Source organism: Heloderma suspectum, chromosome 1, assembly GCF_057233095.1.
Source record: "Heloderma suspectum isolate Gila_16-S chromosome 1, 16-S_ref, whole genome shotgun sequence".
In the NCBI taxonomy this organism is placed as follows: domain Eukaryota; kingdom Metazoa; phylum Chordata; class Lepidosauria; order Squamata; family Helodermatidae; genus Heloderma; species Heloderma suspectum.
The window spans coordinates 95,268,920-95,296,101 of NC_139458.1; the positions used below are offsets into that span (position 1 = coordinate 95,268,920).

Sequence of the window (27,182 nt, forward strand, 5' to 3'; positions counted from 1 at the left end):
TCCTTCAGGCAATTTCGCCCTTCAAATTCGAGCCCAGCCCCTTTCAGTGTGGTGCCGACACCTCCTCCTCTCTGCTTGGCGTGCGTGTGTTTTGATAACAAAACCAGCGCGAGGGGCGGCTGATGCTCGCCCGCCGAGCCGGTTGCAGCAGGCCACGGTTTGCCTCCGCTCGGCTCGGCTCGGCCCGGCCCGGCCCGGCCCAGCCCAAGCGAAGTAGGGAGGAGCCTCCGAGCAGGAGCGGAGGGCAGGCGTCAAGATGGCGGCGTCCGTCGAGCTAGATTTGCAGCCCCTCAGCCTGGAGCTGCTGCCCACTGACCCGCTGCTGCTCATCCTCAGCTTCTTGGATTACAGGGACCTCATGAGGTGGGGGAACCCTGGCGCTCGATGTGGGACGCCTCCGGGAAGCGGGGTGGCTGTCTGGGGCCGGGTGCATGCCTCGGCGCTGCCTTTCCCTTCCCTTGCAGCGGCTGGCCGCGTCCCTCCCCCCTCGCAGCGCCAGCCTTGGGGAATATGGGGCGGGGAGAGGAAGGGTGGAGGCGCTGTCGCAGGGGCGCCGGGGGAAGAGGGCGCCGGGGGAAGAGGGCGCCGGGGTGCTTCATCTCCCGCCACAAATGGTGGGATAAAAAGGGGTGCTTGTGGAGGGGGCGTCTCGTACCTTGGGGAGGTTTTCAAATGGGGGGTTATGTATGGGGGGTGTTCTCAGGAGCGAAGCTTACTGGGGGGGGGAATGGGGTGAAGAGTGTTCCGTGGTTATGGAAGCTGGGGAGATGCCCCTGTCTGTGGGAAAACAGCTCGGGTTTCTGCATCAGCGTGGGCTGGGCTGCATTGCACAGCGTGAGAGACGCTTCTGCCATGACAGGCGCGGGTCCCAAGTGCATTAAAGAAGCCGTCAAGCTGTCCCTGTGTTGATAGACAGGTTTCTTTCATCACGGCCTGGCCGTGTCAACAGGTGCTTGCCCTACGCAAGTCTTAGTGACACCACATGGTGGGTCCTTTAAAATCATCTTACTAGAGAGGAGAGAGAGAGAGGTGGATTGGTCGGATTTTCAGTGTGGGGAAGTCTTCGTGCGAGAGAGAGAGAGACCACAACGGGGTTGGCGGGTGGGGTGCAGCACCACAAGCTTACAGCCCATGTTATGTGGAAGATATGTAAAACCATCCCCTGACCCTAAAAAAAAAAAAAAAAAGCAAGCCACAAGAGGTCTAATGCTGTTCACTGGAGGAAAGGGGAGGGGCTGCTTAAGCCTTTTCTCCATTTTTTCTCCCCACTCAGAATTGGCCCCTTTGAAGCTGTTTTCTCACATGCAGTCGAAAATATATTAGTCCATGTGTTGGGGAAGGGATTTATGGAGAAATGGCCAGAGAGAGGAAACACTTAAGTAGCTCTTTCCTTTGCCATTCCTCTGATCAAATTCACAGCCTGCCTGAGGTTGCTTCTCACTTTAAAAAAGAAAAGAAAAACACCAGGAAACTCTTACAGGCATCTCCCAGGTAATGTTTAGTTTGGCCCTTAACTGCAAGTGTTTTAGGTAAGGCTAGCAGTGGCAATAGGGGTTGAAAGCAGGGCCTCTTAGTAAGGCAAAGTGCTTATCCTGAGTTGCATTCTAAATGTCTGATCAAAGTAATGTGGTAAAAGTTTTGAAACTGACTTCCTATTGTTTTTCCGTTGCAAATATGGAAGCATTCCCTTCCAGATTGTTCCTGTGATCTTCTGTGTCAAAACTTTAATGAGATATGGACAGGGTGTGAAAATAGATTGGCCCCTCCTATGTAGGAGTTTCCTTAGATTATGCAAAGTAGGCTTCAAAAATGTTGTTTTCTTGCCTTTGAGTGTCTCTTTGCATCAGCAGAACTGTTCTTCTGTCACCTTATATAGCATAGCTTTTCATACTGTCACAAGATACAGTTGTAATAGCTTTGCAATCACTCATCCATTAGCAAAGTGGTTGTCTTCTGTATAGATTTGATGGGTAGCAAGATACATCCAGGAAGAGGTCAAGGGTAGGTCCCTGCTGACAAGGAGACCCTTTAGGCATGCAAGAAAATAACAGATTGTTGAAAAGGGGGGAAATGTAATACTAGCTAAAAGATTGAGCATGCACAGTTAAAGGATTCTTGAAGCTAAACAATGATGTATGAGGACAGTCCATAGGTGTAAAGCGAAGGAACACAGCTTGTGGGGACAGGGCTTATAGTGAGCTGTACAAGCAAAAGCAAGCATTCCACTTGACCTCAATGCATGGGCTGGAGGGTAGGGGGGAAAGGGTAGGCTGAGTGGGAATTAAAGCAAAGCAACCATTTCTCTCAGTCAACCATGGGAGCCATAGCTTGTGTGAGTCAGGGTTATATTTTTTTCATAATATTTCCTAAAGAGGATACAGATTTCCTTTTAAATGGGGAAGGGAAGTGGACATTATAAAAAAATCTGGAGCATGTGTTTATTTCTGAGCATGCACACAGGGTTAAATCAAGTTGACAATATTAAAAAGGGACATGCACAGAAAGGAAGTTTATGAAATAGGCAAAAACAACATCTGAAAGAGGAAATGAAGACAGGTAACTACAGAAAATATACATTACAGTGAAGAAAATTAAAAATAACAAAAAACATAAGATGTGAATACAATGAACAGAAAGTGGTTCAAAAGGACATTGAAAGGAATAGTCCGACTATCAAAGAACGGAGAAAATGCCGTCTAATATGTGTTGATTATAGTTCAACTGTTATCAACAGAAATTAGACTGCATTTTCTTTTTTTAAGTTCCTACAATTTTAAAAGTTTACAACAACAACAGTAACAAATGAAATGTGGAGGAAAATTAAAATGTAAGATTGCGATCAGGTCCTCTGTATACTTAATTGAAAGTAAGTCCACTTTGTTCAACAATGGTTACTTCCAAATAAGTATGAATAGTACTGCAGTGATGGAACACAACCATAGCCATACTTAATCTGTTCTATTACCATCAGTAGAACTTGCTTCGAACTTCAGTCTAAGTGTGCTTCTGATAGCAGGTTTACAGCACAACCTGTGCATTTTTACGCAGAAGCAAGTTCCAGTGTATTCAGTGGGGCTTACTCCCTAATAAGTGCAATTAGGATTGCAGCTTTTACGTTCAAAATCTTTCAGTCTGATGCTTAGATGTGATAACTGAAGATCTGTTGTAATGCACAAATTAGGCTCCAAACTTGGAGGCTGATGGCCATCCAATGCAGGACGGACGGAGCACAGAGGCGATCCTTGCTCTGGCTGCCCTGCATTTTTGCGTAGACAGGCGATTTCACCTGTCTAGCCAGGGAGTTTGGGGAGAGAGGAGGCTGCGCAGCACATAAGTTGGGTAACACAGCTTCTGCGGTCTCCTCCCCTCCCCCAGGAACTCTCCCCCCCCCCCCCGCCGGTCTCTGTGCTCCATTTTTGAACACAGAGATGTAGTCGGCACAGAGAGAACTGCACAGACTATGGGGGGTGGCGGGAATGGTTTCTGGGGTTGGAGGCTGGTTTTGACTTTGGAGCCCAGAAGCCAAAAAATCCTATGTCCCCCAGATGCTGCCTAGGGGGACATAGGATTACTCCCTGAAGCTCACAAATGTATTCCTTACCATGTGAAGAGAGAAATAGTTTAGAGAAGGGAGAGAATCACCAAAGAAACAGTTCAGAAGTTAAAAATAATAAAGATTATGGGTTAAATCCAACGGTGTTCATCTGCCAGCAGAAACTCATCTGCTAGAGGAACCAATTCCCCGTCCCTCTCGCAGCCCCATACATGTCCCCAAAATCTGCTGCAGAGGGTTGGGGGACCATCCAGAGCAGACTTTGGGGGTACAGAGAGGTTTCAGGAGGGGGAAAGAGGAAGGCAAAGTTCCCCAAGTGAAAATCTGCTCATGCAATATTTGATTTCTCTCAGTAAAGATAAAAAGGTATCTCTGTTCACTTAAAAATTAAATATAGAAAGTATTATTAGATTAGAGCTCAATTTTTTTTTCTTAAAACCCAGAGAATGGGAAAGAAAATCTAAAATGACTAGAGCAGAAGATAGAAAACAAAGGTAAGAACAGATACCGTGGTAATCCATATAAACTTAGTAAACAGTACAATCCAACGCATATTTATTCATAATAGTATTTTCAGCAAGCACAAAAAATGGATGAGGTAGAGATTGTACTCCTGAAAGAAATGGATGCAGAAATAGATATCAAGAAAAGTTTATTAAATAATATGATATAAAGAAACCATATGGATGATAGTAACAGCACATAGGTTATGCATAACATTGAGCTGGAAGGTACATTATTTAAGTCTGTATAAACAATAAAGTAACTGTCATACTATGAAAGTCTACCGGATTTATTTCAAGATAAAAAGAGCTTGAATAATTACAAACATGTAAAATCTTTATAATTTGAAAGGTTTATAAATTTGCAGAAATTAATATGTTTAGAAGAACCTTATTGAAGTAGAGAAATATTAAATGTGTAATATAAGAAAAAGGCATTCAAATCTTATATAATTTTAATGGAAAATAAACTAATACACACAAATAGTATAACCAAAATTATTAACAAGCACAGAGATTTTAAATAAAATAAAATGTTATTAAAAATTAGAAGGAAACTCACAAAAGTTCATAAAACTTAGAAAGCAGAGGTAACCAGAAAAAGTTATTTTCATTAAAATATCAAATGAACCCTGAACAAACAGGCCATACATTTTTCACAGGACTCCAAGTTGTCTCTAGAATCTCCACCACCCAAAACACTACAAAAGAACATTGTGGAAAAAAGCCTCCTTGCCATCCCATAAATTGTGCAAAAAAGCTTTACTGTTCCTGCTTTATCACAGAAGATGTCAAAATAGTTCCATCTTTTAACAATTGATCTATGTCAAGTAGTACTGCAGCAAAAAGGAAACAAAATGAGATCTTACAAAAAATATTTAATGCTTATTGCCAGTTTCATCATGCCTGAAACCACCTTCAAGCGGGATCAAATTGTGGGACTCTATCCCAAGACAACTGGGTATCTTGGAGGTTGTGCTGGATTTTGTGTCATTACCTAATACATTTACTGAGGTACACGATGTTACATAAATGTTCTTATAAATTGTAAAAAAGGAGGGGATATCCTCAGTAGGTCTTGCCTGTTGCACTTTGGATTTCTTAATGTAGAGTTCCTCTAAACTTTCACTTGTGGTTTTTTTGTATTGAACTTAATGATATAAATATTATATGCAGGCCAAGTTGTCTCTGCACATTGATGTGATCTGATATTGTTGGGGGTGATGTCATGATAAAATGAAAAATAAAGCTGCATACATGAAAATTACCATTCATTACACCTGAGCGTTAATGGAAACTACACAAACTATTCCTTGAGATTAGTGAGGTGTGCATTCCATGCTATTACAGAATTTTTGTATAAGGCACATCCTGAGTTTGTCATCCTGAGATTCTCCCAATTGTTTGGAGTCAATGATACAGGAAAAACACGTTGGAGATATTTATGTACCCATGATTAACTGGCTGACATATTTTCTAGAGTACAACGAAGTCTCGAAAGCCAGTTATTACACCTTATATAAGCTGGCATGACTCTGCTCATCCAGTTTATTCATAAATATCAGATTACATCACTTATAAAGCTTGAGCTGCACATGAAACAGGTGTGTACTCAACTAGGGTATGTGTTCATTTAGATAAATTGTTTTACAGAGATCTTTAATACTAATGTCTCGCTTCTAATTTCTAAAACAAAGTTCTTGAGCCTCATTCTTCGTGGTACAAGTATAATAAGTAATATGCCTGTTTTATTATGATTGGTACACAAATTGAAATTGACTTTGTATTTACAGCTGCTGTTATGTAAGTCGTAGATTAAATCAGCTTTCGAGTCATGATCCGCTGTGGAGGAGGCACTGCAAGAAATATTGGCTTTTGTCTGAGTAAGTATAGATAGCATCTGATTTTGATAAGATCAGAAATGGTTTCCAGTTGTTAGGGTGGCCATGTGTCCTATATTACAAAGGTCAGTTCTCTATTTGAAGAGCTGTCCAACCAAAGTCCAATTTAAAGATAACCATAAGAAGGGAGAGCAGGCAGTTTGAAGTTGTCCATCAACAGTTAGCACATGAACAACAGACACACATGGGTTACGTGGCTACAATCTTCCCCACTATGGTGAGATGTATTGTATTTCTGTTTTAAATTATAACATTTATAAATTTGTATCTGCACACTGCCAATTTTATGCAAACCTGTGTCCTTTTTTGTCCTCTTCTTAGTGAAGCATTTCCTTTCTAACCTGGGCACCCTGTGCGTGTCTGGTAAATGTGTACACCTTTTGTGCATTGCTTGGATTAAAAGTTATTGTAAAATGTTTGGGTGCTCTTTGAGCTTTTTTCAAACATCAGCTCAGCAGGGTACCATTTGTTCTTTCTGCTAAGATATTGGCTTGTGGTGACTTTTCTGTAGATTTAGTAGTACAGCTCAGTTTTACTTCGAGTGTTTCCAGATGGAGGGCTCCTAGCGCAACCAGTTAGAAGGCATTGTGCAGCTATTCTATCTTTTCTGCATTAAGAAGACAGGAGAAATGGTAGGAAGACACTGGAGGGTTATGAGTGGAAGCCAATATCATCTGGCCTCCCTGTAAAATTCTGTGAATAAGACAGGGCAATGGTGCAATAAAAACCCCATCTCAAAGCGCTCCAAGCGTCCATAGGGTTGCGCTGCACTTAGAAAGAATCCTCCAATCTTGGAGGCCTCTGGATGTCCTATGACTTGCCCCACTGCTGCTAAAATTTGAAATTTTAGCAAATTTGAAACATCTGGGCTGGTCTTTTCTATACTCTAAACCATACTGTACTACCACTCAGCTGGAAAGTAACTTGATTAGAAATGTATAGTTTAGAACTGCCCCTTTTTCTTGTTCTAATACTCCATGATCCACCCATTTGTGCTTTGAAAGGCTAGTTTAATACTCCTGTTTCTGAAACTGGCTATTCTGACCACATAACAAGCCCCTGGGCTCCTGATCCAGCAGAATGTCTAAACAATAACAGTATTTCTATGCTGCCCATTAGCAATAAGTTACTGGTGTATCCAAAATTACCCAGAGTACATGCCAGTATACAATGCTAGGCTAACCTTAGGCTTATTCACATGACTCCTTGAGTCTGCAGCTGTAGTTTTCAGCTATACTAACTTCTAACTCGTGCTAACTTCCAGCTGTGTTTCTATGGGTTTAGCCAGTTGTGTGTGTGTTTATCTGTCATTGTCATACTGAACTTTGCCTGGATCTGCATCTGACTATAATCACCCAAAAAGCTGCCATAGGTTGAAGGCCGTGTGAATGGGCTTTCAGCATGTGACAGCTATACCACAATTATACCCTATGCAAAAATGAAATTGTTAGGTGGGAAATTCAGAATAATTGCTGCTCAGTTTGATACACAGTCATTTTTATAGGTGTTCCTTTCAGAGCCTGTTTGAAAATTCACATAGCAGTACTTTTTTCTGACGAAGACCGCATTTCTTCTGATTAAGTGTTCTTCATTCAAGTCTGTGTCAGAGATTTCACTGTTTTTGTGATATCTTCTACAGTGAATTAATACGCTATTAGCAAAATATCAGGATGGCATTTTGTAAAATCATGTAAGGGTTCTTTCTGTTCTTGTTTCTGTACTAATTGTGCTAATGATTCTTGCGCTTTATTTTAATTTTTTTGCACTTTAATCAACAGGAATTGTATGTATAAGAGCATAACACATCTAAAGTTAAACACTTAAGTCCAATTGATTTGTTTTAATGGGGAAGTTAAGCGCCTATTTAAATCTGCCCCATTGAATTCAGTGGGAATACAATGATTAACACTGGCTGGATTGTAGTCTAGGAGAGCAATCCTATACTTTCAGAGCAGAACCTCTGATATCATAGGCTCTGCTCCTTCTAATGCCCTGTCAGCTTTTGCTATCAGACATCAGGAGGGAGGTGAGGCTTCTAGTATTTTTCTTCTGTCTGTGGATGGAAGAACAATCACTCCTCTCCCATTGCTGGCAATGGAAGGGAAATATTTAGACATGCTCTAAATGTTTCCTCCAGGCTGAGAGTGCTTAGGATCCCTTGGATCCTTGGCCATTCCCTCCCCAGAATCCCCCCAGAACACCCAGTTTCCCCACTTTATGAAGTCGGACCTCGTAGAGGAAGCCACTGTAGAAATCACTGCTGTGGCTGGGAGTAGCCAGGAAAACGACTCTGCCATAAAAAAAAAACGCCTTCCATGGTTGTAGCTCTGTCTATAGCCTCAGCGGGTTTTTTTCCTGAGCAATCCTATAGCCCATGGGATACTATCTAAGGACCATAATAGTGTTCTCTAACAGTGCAATCCTTAGACATGTCTACTCAGAAGTATATTTGTATTCAATGGGGCTTACTCTTACGTAAGTGGGTATACGATTGCAGCCTAAGTGGTGGTGGTAGAGGTGTTATTGCTTAAATGGAAGTGGGTTTTCTTACTTTAGGAAACTATGACCTAGGATTTCCACCCCCCAAAATGAAAATTAACTAAATTGGGGGGAACTTGGAGTGCAAAAAATGCATATATATCATATTCTTACTATTGTTTACTACTTAAAAAATGGTGTATATTTGTTTTTCTAGAGCTGAAAAATCTCAGAGAAGTAAGACCTGGAAGGCAGTCTTTACAGATATGTATGCTGACTTAGGAAGGTATATTCAGTATTATGCTACCCTTAAAAAAGCTTGGGAAGATCTGGAAAAATATCTGTTGCAGCGCTGTCCTCGGATGATCAGTTCATTGAAAGGTATTGTTTATCCATTTGACATTTTGAGCCACTAGCTCTACTCACATTTCTCTCTCTCTCTCTCTCTCTCTTTTAAGTTACCTGTGCCATTTTATGCATAGGAGCCCAAATGTCAGGTAGCCATCACCCTAAATTATTTGAATAATTAATTTATTATTAATTATAAATTAATAATAATTAATTTATCATAATTTATTATGATAATTTTTTATCAACAAAAATTACCCTAAAAATGTAACTGACATCGCATGCTTCATTTGTTCTGTTTACTTGCTAAGCTGACAATGGGTCTTCCCTTTTAAGCCTTGTTTCATTCTGTTGTATGAAGCCATAGAAATTGTGCTGAGCTCTTGATTTGGCATAACGGTCTAGAGAGAGAGAAGGAAAAACCAATGAACTTTTGGACCTTGATTGCATTTTATTTATTTTTTATTTAGAATATTTATGTACCACCCTTCATTAACAAATCACAGGGCTGTGTACAAAATTCATTTTATGGTTAAAAATTTGTATCTGTAGATATGATCTTCTTGAGAGTATGGACAGAAATATCATGCAGTCTCCCTAGAATTTTTATCAGCATTCACACAGCAATTGGCATGTGGTGGCTAGGATTGCTTCCACTTTAGCCCTTTCTCTGGAACATCATTTATTCAAAAATTAAAGGGAAGCCACACAATATTGGGTAGTATCCAGCGCTGTCACTGCCCCAGCACTAATGACATTGCATTAGTGTAAGCAGATCACTAGTGTAACGCTGTTAACACTTCTTAGGCAAAGGGAGAAAGCAGTGATTTGCCACTGAATTTTGCACTAGTGTTGGTTTGCACTACTGCAGTGTTATTAGTGCTAGTACTGTGACAGCTTTGGAAGCTATCCAGTGTTTGTAAATGGTTGCATTTCAGTGAGACCTGTCTTGTCCTTTGTTTTTGCTTTCTTTCAGTCATGATTTATTTTTGACTTTAGGATTTGTGCTAGCTAGTCCAGTCCAGGTAGATACCACTCAGTTCTGCATTTCATGTTTTTAAATTCTTATTTCTGGTTTTGCACAAAAGCGCTTCAGTTGTGGGGTCAGATTTGAGAAAGGGGCTGTGTAGGTGTGGGGCAATTGGGGCTGGCTAGCTGAGATGTTCTTACCCCCCCCGAATGCTGGATCTGGTCGTCAAGCAATCAGCAGCTGGTTTGGGGTGGGTGGTAGCAGCGCCAACTCATTAGAGCTCTGAGTGAGGGGTGGGTTTTACACAGAGTTCTTGCTGCTTTTCAAGCTCTTTAATTCTATGAGCAGGGTCTGGAGAAAAGAGGGGGGAGAGTTTTAGAGAGGTTTGCAAAATAGCAATATATTTCCCTCTTTTGCAAGCCTCTCTGAGATAAGTTGCGGCATCCTGTCTCCCTCCCTCCCCCAGTTCAGCATTTTAAAGAGCATAACAGTTAATCACAAAGTAATAATTTATTACAGTACTTGCACTCCAGTGCCACAAGGAAGTGCTAAGTTGTTTTTTTTAAGCATTGGGATCAACCCTTCCTCTGTCCTTTTCCACCTTTCCTCAGAGGGGGCTCGTCAAATAACCCCCCACTCCCAGGACTCCTGCCTTTTTCCTAGCTTCCTTTTTGTGGGTAAAAACACCCAAATGTACACTTTTGTTTGCTAGAGCAGAAGTATTTTTATAACAAAACAAAATATGCCATTGTAAGAGGTCTCTTACCCTCATTTTTCAACAGATAGTGTTAGGTTTTTGTTTCTCCTTACATTTCCACATGGATAGGCAAAAGGAATATAGAACCATATTAAGTGCCATTTGGATCCACTATTTTAATTCCACATACAACTGGTAGTGGCAAAGCAATGTTTCAGCACTACTAAAAGACCTTAGTACGGAAGCAGTCTGTTAAATTGGGGAGGATTATCGCTATTGGAGGCATAGATACATGCCCTCTCTTTGGGTTTTGTTACTTTAAAGCTTATACCTTGCTTCTGAGTAGACATTTATAGGATCGTGTTGTAAAAATATGCAATTTCTAGCTCTTGAAAATGATTTCTTCTTCTGGGTGTTACTGTTGATGACCTTTCTTGGCAGGCGGGGTGGGTGGGTGGGATTTTGCTTGAATTAGGGCCAGAAGGGACCAGACAAAATTACTCCAGGGTTTGGATCCAACCTTGATCAGTTGGACTTCCCTGCTTTAAAGCAATGTATCCCTGTTTAAATTGTTTGCTGTTGCTCAGAATAAATCAGGCTGTTGTTTCTCCAGTTTGTCTTAAAAAGAAGACCACTTACCCTGGGGTACAGAAATCCTAATTGGGATGTTTTGGAATCTAAAGTTCATTTAGCCATTCAAATGTTATGCTTTTTGTGCATTGTTTCTTACATAAGTATTAATACCCATTTCAGAAAAAGTAAACTGTGAAGAAGCCTGAGAAAGGATATGATCCTAGGCACAGTTTTCTGACCTGCTGACTGGAATGGGGCTTGCTCAAGAGTTTAGCATTGGGGCTTAAATCATTCAATGCAACATGCATTGTTTATATGATCTGAAGACATCTGCTAAAACATGTAGTTTTTGAATGCTCACAGAGAGTGTTCGAGAGGAAGACCTGGATGCTGTGGAAACACAAATTGGTTGCAAACTTCCTGATGACTATCGATGTTCATTTCGGATCCATAATGGACAGAAGCTGGTAGTTCCTGGGTGAGCAATTAAAGTTAAATGTAATTGCTGTTTAGTATTCACCTACATATGGGTGTACGTATTTGAAATCTGTCTCTTAAGTTATTTACCATGTTACTTTTCTTATACATTTTAAAATAAGACATCTTTTTTCTTTTCTTTCTTTTTTTGTTGGTACAAAGGTTGATGGGAAGTATGGCACTTTCCAATCACTATCGCTCTGAGGATTTGTTGGACATTGACACGGCAGCTGGTGGTTTTCAGCAGCGGCTAGGACTGAGACAATGCCTCCCCCTAACCTTTTGCATTCACACTGGATTGAGTCAGTACATGGCTCTGGAGAGCGTGGAGGGTCGCAATAATTATGAGATCTTCTACCAATGTCCAGTAAGAAAGACTTGTAAATAGATCCTTTAGACAACACTAATGCTGCTCACCTGCTTCAGTAGATGAAATTGATGCAGTATATGGTAGGCACAACCGGACTCTGTATGTAGAATCTTTAAAGTCAGCTGTCTTTCATCTGTGAGCCCCTTCCCATCATTGGCAAAAGGTCACAGGAATGTTCAAGTGTTCCAAATAATGAAAGAGAAGGGCCAAGCTTGCAATGGTAGCAGGGTCTGTAATTGCTATGAGGGAAGTGGAAAGTTGATTAGACAATGGGAAGAAAACTTCACACAGCATGAACAACAGCCAAGAGATGCCATTCGTAGAAAGGCAGGGAGGACGCTAGCTAAAGCTGGGAATGGGATGATGGGGAAGCAAGATCGTGCACGTCAGGCTGCCAAAAGATTTGGCTTCAAGTCTCTAATACCTGATGATACAACATTCTTGAAAATGTTTAAAGTTGTATGCATAATTCTTTCTTTGGTTCTGGTCTTGGTAACCAATTTGTAGGCTGTAGAAACTACTCTGCTGAGTTAAGAGTGTCTGTGCAAGGGCTTATCTGTTCCCTAGCCTACACTTTGAAATAATAGTAAGACATTGCTAAACAATGCATTGGGGAACACCCTAGCACCTTATTATTGGTGGTGACATACAACACAACCTTGGCTTTTACATTTCAGGTTCTTTTAAACCTGTGAAGCCACAATCTTGACTTCTAAATGATCAACTCTTAATTTTTTGAGTCTGCAGCCAAGTTATATATCCAGTAGATCATTTTCTAAATTATGCATTAATTTAGTCTTGCAAGTATACCCAAGCTATTAGCCTGTTTGCCCACATGTTCTGGCTTTTACACCTCTTAAAACTGTGGGAGGGGGAACCTCTCTTCCAATTTGCAAAATCATTCCTGCTGGCCTGGAAACCAAACTTCCATTTCCCAAACATATCGTAGTACAACTTCTTTTCATCTGTGAAAAACCAAGGCCTTAGTTTTCCTCCTTTTTATAATCTGTCTAGTCTTGGAGTTAACTACTTAAATCCTGAAAATGAGTGTAAAGCTAACTATAACAATCAATACAATTCAGTGCTAAATCTTTAATTAAGATATCAGAGTGCCCTGTGTTTCTTGTTAATAATTAAACCTTAACATAAAAAAGACATATCTGAAGGGATTTTAGGATGTCATGATTTATTTTGGAGTAGAATTAAGTGAACGGTAGTTTAAAAAAAACAATGTGCTATACCTAGTGACTTCATAATATATTTCCTTGACACCATAATTTCAACAAGATGAAGTGTTGGGTGTTTCCAGACAAGGCTTTTTATTGCTGCCTTATTCATGGAGTTTTACAGGGGATCCAGATATCACTGTCTTCCAGCCATAACCTCCTGTGTTTTCCCACCACGTCTTTTGTATTTTTTCTGTAAGAAGAAAAAAAAAAGATGGAATAGCTGCACAATGCCTTGTGGTAGTTAGTTTTAGAACCTGTCCGTCTGGAAGCACCCATGTTTTCAACTTTGTGTTTGTCCACCAAATATTTACATACCTTAGTTGGGAACACAAACTGATTTCAATAAATTACATCTGTAATTCTCTCTTTTTGTTACTATTGTTGGAGAGGCCAGGACTAAAATTACCCTGCAGAATCTTGATAAAAATCTCAGTACTATATAGTGCAAATCCTGTCTTGTGAACATCTAACTTTTTAGGATTCAAATAACCTTCTGTTTCTTCTTCTTTAAAGGATCAAATGGCCCGTAATCCCTCTGCAATTGATATGTTCATTACAGGTAAAAGTATTTTGGAATTCGAATGGGAAACATTTTAAAGAAGACAAGTTGAATTGCAGTACTATCATGCCTAGAATTTCATCCACTGCTGCAAGTTCCTTTAACATGCAGTATTTGTTTATACTAGATCTCTTGCCCACTAGAGGGCAAACTATACTTTAAATCGCAGCCACAAGCAAGAAAGCAATTTAGGGATGTCAGAGAATTTCTCCACGAATCTCGGGGAGGCCGAATGCCAGCGCATTCAGCCCCCTGAAATTGGTGGAGAAACGGTCTGCCCCCCGGGACGGGACTTACCTTGTGCAAATGTCCCTGGCGGACATTTACCATTTCCAAGTAAAAAAACAACAACAACAAACGTGATAGGCTACGTAAAGATTTACGTAGCCTATCACGGCTAGATTTTCAAAAAACACCGTGATAGGCTACATAAATGTTTACGTAGCCTATCACGGCTGAGTGAAAAACAAAATCCGCGCGTACGCAAATGGCGGCGCCCATGGGCGCCGCCATTTGCGTTCCTTATTTTGGCATGTGTAGTCTACGTAAACATTTATGTAGACTACGGCGAAAATAAGGGGAATGCAAATAGCGTTCCCCTTATTTTTGCCGTAGTCTACGTAAATGTTTACGTAGACTACACTTGCCAAATAAGGAACGCAAATGGTGGCGCCCATGGGCGCCACCATTTGCATACGCGTGGCTTTTTTTTTCTTTCACTCAGCTGTGATAGGCTACATAAACATTTACGTAGCCTATCACGGCTGACTGCAGGGACGCAAACGGCAGCGGCTACGGCCACCGCCATTTGCGTCCCGGCAGGACAGGAGGATTCGCGGCCGGAGGGATGGGGCGCCTCCCCCCCGGGCAGAATTTCGGGGGGGAGGGACGGGGTGCCTCCCCCCCCCGGGCAGAATTTCGTGGGGAGGGACGGAGCGCCTCCCCCCCACCGCGAATCAAGCTTCGGGATCAGGTAAGGGACTTTTGTACATCCCTACATTGAACTGAAGGCACCAGCTCCTTTGTAAAGTTCAGGAGTGGGTGCTTAAAAGCAGAGAGAAAAAAGTGGAAGCGGGGTAATGCTTAACCATTACTGCGCCAGCCCATTTCCCTCGAAACTCCTCCTCCCCTCCCCCAAGAGTTCCACATCTGTATTTGCATGGTAATATGGGTCCAGAATGCTGGTGAGCTAAAAGCAGTTGTGGGAAGAGGTGGGGGAGATGTTTTGGGAGAAAAGCGGCAGGAAGAGAAGGGTTAAGCACTCCATTCCCTCCCTTTCTCTGCTTCAAAATGCCCCCTCTTGAGGGGGAGGCGAAGGAGCAATTAAGTCTTGGTTGTGTGTGGCTGCAGTGTAATGTGAAGTTTTTTCTCTTAAATCACACTATGGCTTGGAGAGTAACGACAAATCTGTCACTTCTCCGCTGCAGAGTGGTGGGGTGACTTGAGGGAGAAGTAGGTGGGAGAGAGATGCTTATTCCCTCCTTCCCAACATATTTTGAGGAAGGAAATTATAATGAAATACTTTTTAATAGAATATTGTGTCTCACTGGCATTTAAAGTAGCACACATTAGAATTATTAGAGAAATACATGAAATGCCACACAAACAAGATCCTCAGGATACCTTTGAATGGGGGATGTTTCTGATCAGGCTTATAGTAGGGGCCGGGGTTGTTCTTAAATCTGTGTACAGCATTTGAGCATGTTCAGGTTTCCTCTGTCTATTTACATTTCTGGTTTGAAAGAGTAAGGATACATCTGCACAGAAAATTTACATTAAAAAGTGACTTCAATATTGGGAATAAAACACAGTTCAAGGAATTATTGCATTTCATGTGACTGGTTTTTAAACACAAAATAGCAGGTTGGGGGATCGGGATCGGGATGGTGGCAGGCAGATGGGGGAGAATGGAGTTGGCAAGGGGCGGTGGAGGAAAGTTTACCCATTTCTCCTTTACCCTGTGCTACTGATGAAAATTGGCTCCCCTAAAGCGGCTGTTTGCTTTGTGAGGAAGGCTGCTGTGTTTGTTTCTTTTTTTAAAAGAGTCACATTAAATGTAGTTACACACTTAATGTAACATATAGTTTGGCCCCCTCAGTCTCGAGTGACATGAAGCTCACTAGAGATGAATGAAACATGTTGGGTCCCACAAGGAACTGCAGGTGGGGAAAATTAACTGGGAAATTCTTTCCCTCACCATAGCTTCAGCAAGACTCCTGAACATTGACCCTAGCTGGGTAGCACTAAACCTCAGCAGTCTAGCACTATAGTGTGGCTAGCCTATAGTGGTGGTTGCTAAGATTCAGGCCTAACTTCCCATCTAGCTCAAACCTAAACACTCTAGTATGGGAAACAGGGTATTTTTTTACCTCCCCCTCTCTCTATACTGGTTGGGAAGGGAAACTGTGGTCAGGGATTATATATTAATTAGTTTAATTAAGAAGTGCAATTAGGATTGGAGGAAGTGCTTTTAAATTATACTAATTAATGCTCCCAAAGATAACTTTAGCTTCAAAGCGGTCAGTGGCTGCATTCACAATAACAATAAGCCAGGATTCCTGACTTACGTACCTGGTTTACATGTAACAACAACACATGGTTTAATTAATCCATGGGTTGTTGCCTTACCCATACTAACCCATGATTTGGCTGCCAGACGATCAAGCAAACCACAGGTTGTTTGGTTCCCACTTCCTTCACACACTCCCTCCCTGTATCGCGCATGACTTTGCAGCACTGGCATGTAGAGCGGCTATTTTTTTTTTTTTTTTTTTACACCACTCTTGTCCACCACCTATGCAGCCTGGTGAAACAACCCACAGTTTTGGGTTAGCATGTAATAATAATCCATGGTTTAAACAACCCAGAGTTTAAAGGTAAAGGTGTCCCCAACCAGTCGTGTCCGACCCTAGGGTGCGGTGCTCATCCCCGTTTCTAAGCCGAAGAGCCAGCACTGTCCGAAGACGCTTCCGTGGTCATGTGGCCGGCATGACTGAACACCGAGGTGCACGGAACGCTGTCACCTTTCCCGCCGAGGCGGTACCTATTTATCTACTTGCAATTTCTTGCTTTCGAACTGCTAGGTTGGCAGGAGCTGGGACTGAAGATGGGAGCTCACTCCGTCACGCAGCACTCGGGTCTCGAACTGCTGACCTGCCGACCTTCCAGTCTGCAGTTCAGCATCTTAACCACTAAGCCACCGCGGCCCGTTACCCAGAGTTTACAACCTAACAATAAACCATAGGTTCTTCTCATGGGTTGTTTGTGATTAATAACCCAAAGTTAACCCATAGTTCTGAGTTCACACATAATGACAACTCATTATTCAGCAACCCATACTAACGGAAACCATGGTTTTGTGTTACATGCGAACACAGCTACTGATATGGTTTGCACATAACAACAATGCAGAGTATGGATTAAGTATGGGTTGTTGTTGAATCGTGGATTGTTGTTGATTCATGGGTTGTCGTTACGTGTGAACCCTGCTGTATTGTTTAACTATAAGTTGTTAACCACAAACAACGCAGAGTTTAGAATTCAACAACCAACCATGGGTTCTCTTCCTGGGTTGTTTATGGTTAACCCGTAGTTAAACCATAGTGCAGGGTTCATATGTAATGACATGCTGTGATTCAATAACATCCCATAATTCAATGACAATACTTAATCCATACTCAGCCTGTACTCTAGGTTGCCATTACCTTTGAACCAGGTCATACTATGGGTTGTCGTTACATGTTAACCAAGCAACAGTGAATGAATGGCATGCTAGTGGACACATGCCATTTGCTCCCTCCTTTGTGAGAGTGGGTAAAACCAACCAGGAAGTGATAGCTTATTGTGACATCCAAACCATCCAGTTTTGTTGCTCCCAAATAAGCCAGAGTTTGTAAGCCAATGACAAGCCCAAGGGAGGAGCAAATGGAAGGAGTGAAGCAGAGGTCAGTGGGTTGTGTGTGCTAGCACTCTGCATGTTCACATTAAGCCAGGATACACCAGGAATCCTGGTTTATTGCTATCTGTGAACACAATCAGTACATGTCAGAGCTTACAACAGGAGTGGGGAACCTGTAGCCCTCCAGCCATTATGGGATGATGCCCACCAGCATCTGGAAGGCCACAGGTTCCCCTCTGCTGGCTTGCAGCATCCTGGACAGGATAGGAGGGATTGGAATGGTGCTACAACCTGTTAGGAGCTCAAGGAGGCCAATTTCCACTATACACACACACACACACACACACACTGTATTCTGTTACCACCCCATGACACTCAGTCCCCTCAATATTCTGTAGTTCCTTGAGTATGCTTGGTCCTTGCCAAACTATTGGGTTTTTTCTTAATTTACAAACTAATATTTTCTCAGACTTCACAGATTATGCAGAAGCCCCAACATTGTGGTGGCCCCATTTTACTGCCCTACTGATAGGCACACCATTTGCTATTAGATGTGGTAATATTTTTTGTCTACTCCACTCGGCATAACTTTTTAAATAGTTTTTCTATTCAGATGACTGAGCTTTTATCTTGTATTGTAAAATCTTTTTCCTTCTTTGATATTTAGGTAGCTCCTATTTGGAATGGTTCACCTCCTATGTAAACAATGTAGTAACAGGTGGCTATCCCATCATCAGAGACCAGATTTTCAGGTAATATGGCTTTAGTCTACAGTACCTAATATATACTTTCTTATTAGGAAAGTAGTATATTTCTCTCTTTAATAGGAGAAACAATTCTGCACCTGCTAATATCTTTTAGATTATGCTGGTTTGTTTCTGCAGAATGTAGTGCAAATACTTTTTGTTTTACTACCTCACTCTCATATACATGGCTGCTATGATTTAAAGTTACATTACAAGTTTAAGATGTATTTGAGCATTAGTAGCCCTTTATTAAAGGAACATCAATTCCAAGCTTCTTTCTCCTGTTTCAAGGAGAATAGTAAATAATCCATCTCCTGTAAGGGGTAGGTGCAGGAGATAAATTGTTAGCAGTTCCCCTTAAAGCAAGAGAAGGCAGACTATTAGAATGAACATTCCCCTCATGTAGGGGTTCCCAATGTTCAAAATGTGGTATTTTTTTACTAAGCAAAGTGTGCTTTCTGCACCCATACATCTTTTGGCTTCATGGTGTATTGGGGTTTCATTAGAGATGTGGGGGCCCAGAAAAGAAATCTGGAAAAATTCAGGAAAACTTTTTTCTGAAAACTTTCAACTTTTCCAACAGAAAAATGGGGAAATCTAGAAAAAAATCTGATAAAATATTTTCTCTTTTGGAATGAGTGAAATGCTTTTTAAGACAAGGTTTTACTCACTAAAAATAAATGTCTTTGTGTAAGGTAAGGCAATCTACATGAATAACTAAAATTGCTATCAGTAAACAAACTGCACATCATAATTAGTTTAAAAAATGAATCCCAATGGGCTAATTTGGAGAGGAACTGGGGGCTGGTAGGTATGTTAAACTTTCAGGTTGGGGAATTAGTTCCATGACTGATTATCATATCTGACTAATTCTTTTCTCATGAGTATTCAGTGCTTGATATTCAGAGTGTATTTCCCCTGGAATCACATCCCAACAGTTGTTAGGGGAAATTGTGTGTATTACAATTTATCTCTGTGTGTCCAAAAATGGAAATAATACACAACTAGATCTCTTAACTAAAACAAACATGGTGTGGCTATGGATGGCTGTTACTGTTGTATTCAGTCTGCTGATTATGCAGGCGTTTACAAGATTATACAGTGAGACTATACAGGACAGTAGCACAGTATACAGCTTGCACAATTCTGTGCTATCAGTTTGGCTAGCTGGATGAGATCCATAGCTGCTTTTAGAAACAGAGATTTCCAGTTCTTTGGGTGTAAGTGACATGTTTGTGATGTGTGGACTATTAGTTGCTTTATCAGAATAAAACATTGAGTTCACAATTAATTGTGGTGCAGTCTGCACCATTAATTAGTGCAGTCAATATGAAGAAATAGCCATTACAGCACTTAAGATGAGTATCAGTGCGTGCAGTACATGCATCAGCTTTGGTAATCAAGTATGGGTATTGATCTGAATACAGCAGAAAGGGGGTGTGGTTATACGGATTCAGTTCAAATTGTACAAGGTATTCACTGTAATGTGAAATGTTGGCTTTTATATTAGTATGTATTTCAATTTTTATCACTTAAAATATTGGACAGAGTTTTATTTCTTTTTCATTTGATAGATACATTCATGATAAGGATTGTGTAGCAACAACAGGAGATATTACTGTCTCAGTCTCCACATCTTTTCTACCTGAACTCAGTTCTGTACATCCACCTCACTATTTCTTCACTTACAGAATCAGGTAGGAACAGTAAACTAGTTAATTTTATAAATGCGTTGGTGTCAAGCCTTGAAGATTTTTTTTGATCACTAGCAAAATTGTAAGCTACTTAAAATATAAACTAGTCTTCTCAAAATTATAATTTATAAGTGTTTTAAGAGGAAAATGGAAATGCTTATTTTTTTTCTGCAAGGCTGCACTGAGAACTGGAAGCTACTTCTCTGCTTTTGACTCTCCTCTATACCATTCTGTACTCAATATTCCTTTATCTAAGAACCATTCCAAATGATGATTTTTCCCATGTAATAAATGCATGGCAGTTGCACGAGATCCTGATCCATCTCCTCAGGGTGGTATTTCTTGTGCTGGATAATTGAATTTCCCTTGCAGTGAAATTGCTGTATCTTGTTTAGGAGGAAAACATGACTTTTTTGCCCCTGCTAATGAGTGATGTGTGTAATACAAGTCCCACAGAAAGCTGTTGGGTAGTGCCTGTGATATCTGTGAGAGTCATCGCAACCTCCTGGCTATAAACTTTTGTAAAAGTTTATTTAGATATGTTTTAGAAGCTGAGCAATTCTTCACTGTACCACACAGGAGTGTGGAATTTTCTGCTTTATATGCAAAAAATAGTGCACACTAGCAAAGTGCCTACTATTCCATCTCTTCCGATTCTTTTGTGTATCTTATGCTCGTTGTTTGCCTTCTGACACTGCAGTGCACATCTAGGCTGCCTTTTGAAGTAGCAAACATGAGTGCTGTGATTTTCCACAAGTCAGTTCTCCACCCCACCCCACGAGGTCCTAAAAACAGTTTAAAATTCTGGATAGTATTTTTAGAAATGTAATTTTTGTGCTGGTGCTTTCCTATGTAGGTGACACGTCACTAAAATGAGTGCTTTGTGTAATTTGTTAGAATTGAGATGTCCAAAGATGCACTTCCAGAAAAGGCTTGTCAACTTGACAGTCGGTACTGGAGAATAACCAATGCCAAAGGTGATGTGGAAGAAGTTCAGGGTCCTGGAGTAGTAGGTAAGGAATATTCTTTTAAGATTTTGACCATTTGGGGAAACATTTTTGGATTAAAATGTTCAGTTTGTCTGAAATATCAAATTAATTACTTTTTAAAGAATGTGCTTCAACTGGCCACTTTATTTTAAAGGGGGGAAAAGCAACTGTGGGGTCCCATTCCAGAACTTGCTGCTGCTCTAGGTAAGGGCCCCATGAAAATGGTCTGCTCTTGGCTGCTATTTGCCTCTGAAGGTTGTATTTGCAGTAAACTGCACCTTCAGGCAAATAGCAGCCAAGGGAGATTATTTTTGTCAGAAAACTATTTAAAAAAAGTGGCCTGTTTAAGCACACTTTTTTTTTTCCAAGTATGTTCATCATAATGTGTAGTTTGACCCTAACTGAAGTGTTCTTGGTTCTAAAAACTGAAGTCCTCTGCTCGCTTTGTTTTTACAGGAGAATTTCCAATCATCAGTCCCGGTCGAGTTTATGAATATACTAGCTGCACTACATTTGCCACTATTTCAGGATACATGGAAGGGTACTATACATTCCATTGTCTCTACTACAAAGACAAGTTTTTTAATGTCACCATTCCTAGATTTCATATGGTTTGCCCAACATTCAAGGTATCCACAGCACGCATGGTAAGCTGAAAGCATTGTTTTTAGGCTATAACTTTGATATTTGGCTTCCAGAAAACAAGTAGATTTGTATTTTTAAAATGATATGCTTTGTGCTTAAACTGGTCAAATAGTTTTTAGAAGCTGTTATGTGAGTAGTGATCTTGCATATTTTAATATGTATATACTAAAAAAAAAAAAAAAACTCGCCTTCCTATATTAATATTTAGTGAGTGGACCCAGCTTCACATGGATTGGAATAACCCTTAGTTTGACACAGTGAAGCCTTCAGGCAAAGTTATGCAGCTCTCAGAGTTGGACACACTGTGGCCACCCTGAATGAAGTCACAACCCCTGCCATGATGTCCCTCTATACTTTGTGAGTGAGAGCTCTGGCCACTCCATTCCCCGGAGAGGTGGGGGGCTATTCCACAGCAGTGGGGAGAGGCAGCTGTATAACTCTGTCCCTTAGCCTACTAATCTCTGCTTCAGTACTTCAAACTGTATTGATTGCAAAGCTATGAGCTGGTTAGGGACATCTGCCGCCTAATGAATAAAGTTGGTACTGCCACCTTCAAATACGTGGGCACATTTAAATTAATTAATGTGTTTTAAAACCCAAATAATCATGAGGTGCATGCTCCAAGGGTACCCCTAGTATGCATGCCAAGTTTCAGGTTTCACAGTTTTTGAACTGTGGAGGGAAGGGAAAGGCACCCTCTTTCATTATCATAGATGGAGGAGAAATGGCAGGGGGAGGGAGATAACAACTTTCTAAGGGACTATGACTATGAAACTTATTTTTAAAATATCTAGAATTCAAAAAAGGGGGAAGATCCAAATAGGAAAGGGTTTAATTCAGTCTAAATAAGAGCAAATGTACTAACAAGTAGGGATGTACGAAAGTGACTTACCTTTTTGCGGATTCTGTTCATGGGGGGGGGAGGTGTTCCGTCCCTCCCCCCGGAATCCTCGACAGCCGGCTGTGCTCCGTCGCGGCTCTGTGGAGCAGCTGCCCAGGCCAGGGCCGTCCGCAGCCAGATTTCCGGCCCCGGAGGGCTCTGGGTAACAACAACCACCAAAAAACGTGTACGCAAATGGCGGCAGCTATGGCTGCCGCCATTTGCGTTCCTTATTTTTCGCTATCTTAGTCTACGTCAATATTTACGTAGACTAAGACAAAGAAAAGAAAGGGGAACGCAAATAGCGTAGTGGGCGCTATTTGCGTTCCCCTTTCTTTTCTTCATCTTAGTCTATGTAAATATTGACATAGATTAAGACAGCGAAAAATAAGGAAGGCAAATGGCGGCGGCCATAGCCACCGCCATTTGCGTACGCCTTTTTTTTTTTTTAAACCCAGACGTGATAGGCTACGTAAGTCTTTACATAGCCTATCACGTCTATGGCGGGGGGGAGACACAGACTGCAAATGGCGGTGGCGGCAGCCGCTCGGAAGACCCACCGCCGCCACCACTGAAGCTGCCGCTGGAGCCGCCGCCATCTGGAACATCCGCCCCAGGTAAGTCTCATCCTAAGGGGGATCCGTGGGGGCGGGGGGGTGGCAGGCCATTCCGCAATGGATTTTGTGGGGCTGAATGCACTGGCATTCGGCCTCACCGAGATCCGTCGTGGAATTCTTTGCCATCCCTACCAACAAGCTGATATTGCTTCAGTATAATTGCACTGCATATTCTTGGATAGAAGCATTACTTTGTTTTACATTTTTAGTGGCTGCAGTTCATTTGTGTCCCATTGACCTGCTTTTTCTGTTCGCTGTATTCTAGATGAAAAAGGAGTGGTTGATCAGCCTTTCTCCATATTGGCAGAAGCAGCCACACTTGATGTGCCATGTTCTGAAAATTGGTTGACATTATTCTCCACAAATGACATGGAATGGGTTTCATATGGGGTTTAGAAGCATTCCAGGAAAACAATAAGACACAGGAATTTTTTACAAAAGCCATAATGTTCATGGGTATTCCACTCTTTTTAAAAATATAAACTTAAAATTGAACCTTCCACAAAGCCTTGGACTGCTCTTATTGAAAAATATTATAGATAGACTACTGAACTGAATATTTCAAACCCTGTTCTGGCAACAATTCACTGGGAGATCAGTGCTGATCAGTCTCTCAACTCCCTATCTGTAAAATGAGAATTCTATGGCCTTTTGATAGGGTTGTTGTTACAAGACTGATTTAAAGACTGGAGTACTTTATGTGATTGGAGAAGTCAGTTTCAGTACATTCTTCAACAGTTGTGTATGCTACAGTTTGTTTAGGATGTCTGTTAAAGATCCAGAGAAATCTCCTACTAAGGTCTGGTCTCTAACATACAGAATAACACTGGGTGCTTCCAAATGAGGCTTTTATCACACCATCGCCCTGCCCCATTCACTGAATTTTACAGGAAGTCCAGTTGACTCTAACCTGGTACAACCTTGCTGTAGGGTTATTGTAGGGTTGTTTCCTCCTCCAGCAGGCCATGTTGCCTCAGTTCAGACGACACGACAAGCTGAGCCCGGGCGGTGGTTATAGAAATTGCACCTGGCATGCACCGCGATTTAAATAAGCCACTGAGGCTTATTTTGATCATGTGAACTGGCCCTTGTCTTCCACTTCTAACTTTCCTGTGTTTTCTGTCACTACTTCTGTATTTTTTAACTGCAGAATATCTGTTAAATAGAAAGAATAGCTGCACAACACCTTCTAATTGGTAGTGATAGGAGCCCTCTGTTTGGAAGCACCCTCTGTTTCAAATGGCAGTACTGAAAATGCAGTCAAGTCCCAGACTTTGTGTTGAATAACCAGCCGGACAAATCAGCCAGCCAGATCAAGTTCTATAAATACAACTAAAAGTAACATGAGGTGTTAATGTATATAACTTCTGCTGTGGTTGTCATTTCTTTTCTGGATGAGCTGGTAACATAAGAATGATCAAATTTAGTTGGGGTGGTTTTACAAAGAAACTTTGGCTAAAAACTGAGTTATATGGCTTCTGTTTTACATTTAGGAAACCAATCATAATGAATGTGCAATGGATGATGATGAAGATTCAACAGACACTGATGAATATGAAGATAGACGTAGAATTCTAGACATTCCTGCTCCTTCTGGGCGCTGTCCACGCCAGACCTGATCAAACTTTCAAAAAACTGTTTTCTGTGTTATGTGGGGCAATGACATGTAAAAATGTCTGAATACTAAATAATTTGGCAGTGAAGCAACTAGCATGAATCCTGCTGTTGGTTCTTGCTGCATCTGTCAGATACACAGACAAGGTTTTCTTTTGTCTTGAGTTTGTTTTTGGAGGGAAATGGGAATACAATAGCGTGGTGAGCTGTATTCTTTCAAACAGCTTTAAAATTGGGGGGTGGGATAAGTCATTGTATATTTAAAACCAGAATGGTGCTTTCTTTGGCTTTCTTTTAACAAAGCAGTATTAGTTGGCAGCAGCAAACAAAATGGAAAAAATGGGCATGACATTTTCACAATGATTTTGTGCAGCTGTTCATCTCTATCATAAGTGAACAAAATATTTGAAGCTTAATTCTGTGTAACCACTGGGTTAAGTTGGGTGTTCTTGTACCAGGAAACTCTGAGATATTTGAAAGGAAGCTGGTCATGTTTTTAATCCTGCATTCAGTCTCTGATCCTATATAGGCCTTTTGGGATGTGCATCTTGCCTACTGCATTTTCTCATTTATTATATAATATAAATATGTAAATAGCTTGATTTCCACCCTTCAAATCCCATGTAACTATTGTGATAAGTGATTGGAACTCTGTTTTAAGTATAAACCATGTTTTCTTCAATACTATATGCATTTTTATAATTGTCTGATTAAAAATAGAGACACGAAATAGTCATAACTGGAATATTGGCATTGATGGGTATATGTATATACAGCAAAGGATATGTGGAATGTAACATTATACAACAATTGCACCATTTTAAAGTAGTGAAATAAGATGCTGCAAAAGAGAAGCAGTGGAGACACAGATAATTTTAGGTTACACTCCTAGACACACTTAACTGGAAGTTCAGAATGTTAGGGATGTACGAAAGTCACCTTTTCGCAGCTTGGCTTCGCGGTGGGGGGGAGGCGCTTCGCTTCTCCCCCTGAAGTTCAGGCGAGGGGGGGGGAGGCGCCCCGCCTCGCCCGGCCGAAATTCAGGCCGGGGGGGAGGCGCCCCGCCTCGCCCGGCCGAAATTCAGGCCAGGGGGGGAGGCGCCCCGCCTCCCCGGCCACGAAACAAAAAGTGAAAGGAAAAAAAAACCGTGATAGGCTACGTAACGATTAACGTAGCCTATCACGGCTAGATTTCCAAAGTCACCCGTGATAGGCTACGTGACGATTTACGTAGCCTATCATGGCTGACTTTGGAAATCTAGCTGTGATAGGCTACGAAATCGTCACATAGCCTATCACGGGTGTGTTGGATTTTTTTTTAACTTTTTTATTTTGTAACGGCGGCAGCCAGTCGGGAGACCGGCCGCCGCCCCCGCCCCTCACGAAACGCCACCGAAACGCAGCCGGGACCCGCCGCCGAGAGGGACATTCACTGAAGGTAAGTCCCATCCCGGGGGGGGGCGGGGCGGAGAATTTCCCCAACACTTTCGGGGGGCCGAATGCCTCGGTGCTCGGCCTCCCAAAGATTCGGGGAGAAATTCTCCGCCATCCCTACAGAATGTGTATTCATTGCACTGTTAACACCGTGATAGGCTACATAAATCTTTACGTAGCCTATCACGGCTGACTTAAAAAAAAAAAAAAAATGGATGTACGCAAATGGCGGCGGCCATGTCCGCTGCCATTTGCGTTCCTTATTTTGGCACGTCTTTGTCTACGTAAACATTTACATAGACTAAGACGGCGAAAATAAGGGGAACGGAAATAGTGTAGCTATTTTTGTGTACGCGCGTGTTTTTTTTTTTTTAATCAGCCGTGATAGGCTACGTAAAGAGTTACGTAGCCTATCACGGCTGACTGCAGGGATGCAAACGGCGGTGGCTATGGCCGCCGCCATTTGCGTCCCTGCTGGCCAGCGGCTGGATGTCCGGCTGCTGGCGGAGCCGGCTGGCGGCTCCGCAGAATCGCTGCGAAGCACAGCCAGCCGGCCAGGATTCCGGGGGGGAGGAACGGAGCGCCTCCCCCCCCGCCGAGGATTCCTGGGGGAGGGACGGAACGCCTCCCCCCGCACCATCAGCATAATCCCCGAAAGGTAAGTGATTTTCGTACATCCCTAGTCTTCCAGGGTATTAGCTATCCCGCCCAATTCTGTGCCATCTGCGGATTTGATCAGCATTCCCTGCACCTCCTCCAAGTCATTAATAAAAATGTTGAAGAGCACTGGGCCCAGGACTAAGCCCTGAGGTACCCCGCCCGTTACCTCTCCCCAGTTTGAGAAGATCCGATTGATAAGCACTCTTTGAGTCCGATTCTGTAGCTAACTGGATCCACTGGGTCGTTGTTTCATCTAGCCCACTTTGAGCTCGTTTGCTCACCAGGATATCATGGGGAACTTTGTCAAAAGCTTTGCTGAAGTTCAGGTATATTATGTCTACAGCATT

The 27,182-nt window shown here is 41.8% G+C and overlaps 1 protein-coding gene across 5 annotated transcripts; it reads left to right on the plus strand.

Moving 5' to 3' along the window:
• The first annotated feature begins 239 nt into the window (after window positions 1-239).
• Window positions 240-25,486, plus strand: FBXO3 (F-box protein 3). 5 transcript variants are annotated; one of them, XM_084851820.1, is made up of 12 exons: window positions 521-614; window positions 4,952-5,070; window positions 5,850-5,939; window positions 8,653-8,816; window positions 11,387-11,501; window positions 11,663-11,867; window positions 13,613-13,658; window positions 18,224-18,308; window positions 19,877-19,999; window positions 20,894-21,009; window positions 21,442-21,632; window positions 24,621-25,486. In XM_084851820.1, exons 4-12 carry the CDS (start codon window positions 8,702-8,704, stop codon window positions 24,744-24,746), a joined length of 1,122 nt encoding a protein of 373 aa, XP_084707946.1. In that variant the 5' UTR covers window positions 521-614; window positions 4,952-5,070; window positions 5,850-5,939; window positions 8,653-8,701; the 3' UTR covers window positions 24,747-25,486. The 5 variants fall into 5 exon arrangements, with proteins under 5 accessions (XP_084707937.1, XP_084707946.1, XP_084707929.1 ...); XM_084851803.1 differs by lacking the exon at window positions 4,952-5,070 and adding an exon at window positions 1,274-1,491 and having other exon boundaries at window positions 539-614; XM_084851828.1 differs by having other exon boundaries at window positions 562-629.
• Window positions 25,487-27,182: the final 1,696 nt, after the last annotated feature.

Coding starts and splice junctions, on each gene's coding strand:
- FBXO3 (XM_084851803.1), top strand. CDS start 1,355: ATGGCCAGAGAGAGGAAACACTTAAGTAGCTCTTTCCTTTGCCATTCC. Junction 13,659..18,223: donor AATTGATATGTTCATTACAG/GTAAAAGTATTT, acceptor TTTGATATTTAG/GTAGCTCCTATTTGGAATGG. Junction 21,633..24,620: donor AGGTATCCACAGCACGCATG/GTAAGCTGAAAG, acceptor TTTTACATTTAG/GAAACCAATCATAATGAATG.